Genomic DNA, 3,940 nt, shown 5'->3' on the forward strand with positions numbered 1-3,940 from the left:
AGCACAGATAGCTGATTTAGTGTCATTTTCTATTTTCTGTTGATTCTACTGGGACTCAGATCAAGCAATATGAACTTGGTTGTCAACCTATGACCTTTTTGTGATGAAGAAAATATTGGACTGTTGCCTTTTGAGTGTGAAATAATGTAAGGCTTGTCTGGGAAAATCTTTTGTAGTGATCCCCAGTTGTCCTAAGGCTGATAGTTGGAACTGATAAGTAATTCTAAAAACAATGTGCAGAAATGTATAAGGAAAACATAAGCAACAAGTTTAAAAAAATACTTGTTTCAAAGAGAATGTAGTTGAAATATTACTAAATGCCTATCATTATTTTCATCCCTAGTGTTTATTTTCTATAAAAATTTTCTGTAAAGAATGTTATATATTTTCTATAAAGAAATTTTTCTCTATATTTCAGATTTTTTTCTAGCTCCTTTTTTATTCAAAGTAATGACAGCTGTATAATTCTTAACTTCTCTACAAACAAAACTTTTGACATATTTCTCTGGACTAAAAATGTGGACCAGAATTACAAAACTTTTTTCTATAAATGGCATACAAATTCACTCTCATTTGAAAGTATCATTTGCCTTAAAACTCTTTCTGGTGCTAACACAAAAATTATTTCTCTAGTAATCTATTCTAAAAATTGGATATTTTAAAATTATTTAAAACATTAAGAAATCAAAAAATACTCATTTTTGGCCAGTAAATAAAATTTATTGTTAAGCAAAAGTCAGATCAGCTTGGCCAAGTTGGCAGTGCTTTCCACGATGTCACGAATGCAGAACTTGCCACTTGTCCAGAGGGCCACGACTGGGGACGTATTTAACTCCACAACCATCCGGGATGAGGCACTTCCTAGCCACTTTGTCTTCAAATTCATCAGTGTTGAACTTGGTAAAGCCCCATTTCTTGGAGATGTGAATCTTCTGGCGCCCAGGGAACTTGAACTTGGCCCTGCGTAAGGCTTCAATCACATGTTCCTTGTTCTGAAGCTTGGTGCGGATGGACATGATGACTTGACCGATGTGGACTCTGGCCACTGTACCCTGAGGCTTTCCAAAGGCACCTCGCATACCTGTCTGGAGCCTGTCAGCCCCAGCACAGGACAACATCTTGTTGATGCGGATAACATGGAACGGATGGAGCCGCACTCGAATGTGATAACCATCTTTGCCACAACTTTTCACCATGTACTTGTTGGCACAAATTCGGGCGGCCTCCAGGGCTTCAGAAGAGAGCTGCTCATATTCATCAGACACCATGTGGCCACAGAGCGGGAATTCATCCACTTTTGCCTTCTTCCGACCCAGGTCAAAGATGCGGATCTTGGCATCAGGGACTCCTCGGCAGAAGCGTGACTTTGGATACGGCTTATTCTTGCAATACCGGTAACAACGAGCAGGACGGCGGCCCATGGCGACACCTGAAATTTCTGCGGTGAGTTGAAGAGACGGTTTCCTTCTACGTTTGTTTGCGCATGCACCCTCTATACATTGCCTATCTCCCCACAAGGAAACCATAGAGGATATGAGGGCGTTCTTTCACAATGTCTTTACCATAGATACAATGACACTCTCTACGCATGAGTGTGGGAGACACGGCACATGCGCAGAGCAGAAAGGCGGAGGGGTTTATTCTCCTGTGGGCAGCTGAGCGGTGAATTGGCCATCCCCCACAACAACTCTGGAGGCGTTTTACTTCCTATTGTCTGTCTTGGGTGGAGAATTTTTGCCTTAAACTTTATCTTAAGTGTGAAAGATACATTTTCCTAGAATTTGAATGAGGACGGACTTTCTATATAATCAGCATACGTTGTTTCTGAATCTTCTAAATAATCCATTTTCCAGAGCTCGTAACTCCTGTCAGCATTTGCGGATCAATTGCTATTTCTCAAACAGTATGTGGTCACCTTCCATGGGTAAAGTGATTTCTTGTCATGAAATCTCTGGTAAGCCTCAGGAAGGGAGTACATATTGCTTGATCATTGTTTTCGAAGCACGAAACTTTGGTGGTTTTATTTGGCCATAGGGAATGATTTTATTATGAAAAATGACACCAACAGAATTGAAATACCAACTGAATTTTTCAACTTAACGCTATTTGCATTTTCAAATGTTTCAGCTGCTGGGAACTAATTGTTTTAGCTTTATTAATCTTTTACACCTTACTGAGAATGGGCTTAATAGTTTTTTTTTTTCTTCTGATATTTCACATTTTGTAAAAATATTGTGATGGGGATCAGAGTGAGGGGAAGGAGAGAAATGAAAGAGAGAGGAGAATTTGCAAATAGTATGTAATTCCTATTTCTGTTTTTCTGATTTTTTAAAATTCCTTTGTGGTATTTCACAGTTCCATGGCATCATGGGACACTATCCTTCTAATGTAAATATATTCTGCTAATGTTTTCTCTTGAACAGGGAAATATAAATTGTGGCAATATAACTCCTGCCATTAAGGAGAGTGGAGACTTTACAAAATACTCATATTAGGGTAGAAATACTAAAACTCCTAGTGTAGAAAATTTTCCTACATTACACAAAAGCTTGTTTAATTCCCTTTCCTTCCTTCCTTTCTACCTTTCTGTTTTCCTAATATATTCCTGTTTTTAAGCTGTATGTGGAGATAAAACAGCAAGTAACATTGTGCTGCCCTCATTTTGCTTACAAGTCCAGGAAAGAAGTTAGATGTTATTTAAATAAGCTGTCATCATATTTTAAGGTACAAAATGTGACAAAAAGGGAAATCAAAGTGAGATCTAACCTAGACTGAGGAATGGACAGGGGAACTATCAGGAAAGAAATTATACATAGTGACCATGGCACATGGGGCCTGACATATCAAAGTTTCTGAATCAGGCAAGAAGATGAATCATTTAAGGGAGGAACCAAAATAATGCAGTGTGACTATGAGTGAGGGGGTGAGTTGCATAATGTGAGTGTAATTTGAAGGGGGTGCCTTTTGTATTACACAGGGCCATTTTATCAAGTTAGTGACCATGTGCCTTTATTTAAGACCACTAAAGAGCTTTACTAGATTTTATCATTCTTACTATATCTAATATGGTCAGCACATTGGAAGGCAGAAAAAATGGATGCAGGGAGGTTAGGAAGGAAAGTTTGCAACACTGAAGAAAAAGAAATGAGTATAACTTGAACATGTTTTTAATATCTTTCTCTTTATAAACACATTTGTATCTTTTTCTACTGCTACATGCTCATAATATATCAGAATTCTGGGGGAGAGAAGTTTGTGAGGTAAAAGGAAGATACCCCACCACAGTTCATGTGCCACCATGTACTTACCACCACCTGTCTAGGTCATGCTTTGTGTTTTCAAAACCTTGAAATCTCTGATCAGCAGATGTTGTGTTTCTATTGGGACCTGACTGCATAATCCTCTTTCCTTAATCCAAAAGATGACCAATCACAGTTTGCCTGGGGCTGCACCACTTTTAGCATTGTAGTCCTGCATCTCCCAAAGTCCTTCAGTCTCAGGCAAAATGAGGAGGTGGATTACCCCACTGCACTTATGCATGGGGCCTCTCACAATTGCAGAACAGGGTCAGAGGGCAGGAAGAGAAGTGATCAAACTGAGATTCTCCATTTATACTCCTTTCCCTAGCCCTTCAAATATTTGAGAGGAGCCTGTGTAAAATGCCTTAACCATACCATTCTATTTAAATGTTAAAATCATTCCCCCCAAATCCAAAGTTTTGAGTGTTCCCTTATCTGCCAACTCCTGCCACCCACAATGTGCCTCATGCTAAGTGAACCTTGCAACAAAATTTAAAGCTTACTTGCTTTGAAGTAGCCTGAGGTATATTCAAGAAGATCATACTTGGAAAGTTATTTAGATTTTTTTATTTACTAAATTTATTACTTTGATAATTGCAATAAAAGTTTAGCAAAGGGAGACACCAGTGCCATAAAACAGA

The 3,940-nt window shown here is 38.6% G+C and overlaps 1 protein-coding gene across 2 annotated transcripts; it reads right to left on the reverse strand.

Moving 5' to 3' along the window:
* Positions 1–704: 704 nt before the first annotated feature.
* On the reverse strand, positions 705–1,454 carry RPL10L (ribosomal protein L10 like). Of its 2 annotated transcripts, XM_047769502.1 has the most exons (2): positions 1,313–1,421; positions 705–1,231 (listed from the first exon to the last, which is right to left on the reverse strand). In XM_047769502.1, exons 1-2 carry the CDS (start codon positions 1,419–1,421, stop codon positions 777–779), a joined length of 564 nt encoding a protein of 187 aa, XP_047625458.1. In that variant the 3' UTR covers positions 705–776. The 2 variants fall into 2 exon arrangements, with proteins under 2 accessions (XP_047625458.1, XP_047625457.1); XM_047769501.1 differs by having other exon boundaries at positions 705–1,454.
* Positions 1,455–3,940: the final 2,486 nt, after the last annotated feature.

The sequence above is a fragment of the Phacochoerus africanus genome, chromosome 2 (assembly GCF_016906955.1).
Source record: "Phacochoerus africanus isolate WHEZ1 chromosome 2, ROS_Pafr_v1, whole genome shotgun sequence".
Taxonomy (NCBI): Eukaryota; Metazoa; Chordata; class Mammalia; order Artiodactyla; family Suidae; genus Phacochoerus; species Phacochoerus africanus.

Coding starts and splice junctions, on each gene's coding strand:
- RPL10L (XM_047769501.1), bottom strand. CDS start 1,421: ATGGGCCGCCGTCCTGCTCGTTGTTACCGGTATTGCAAGAATAAGCCG.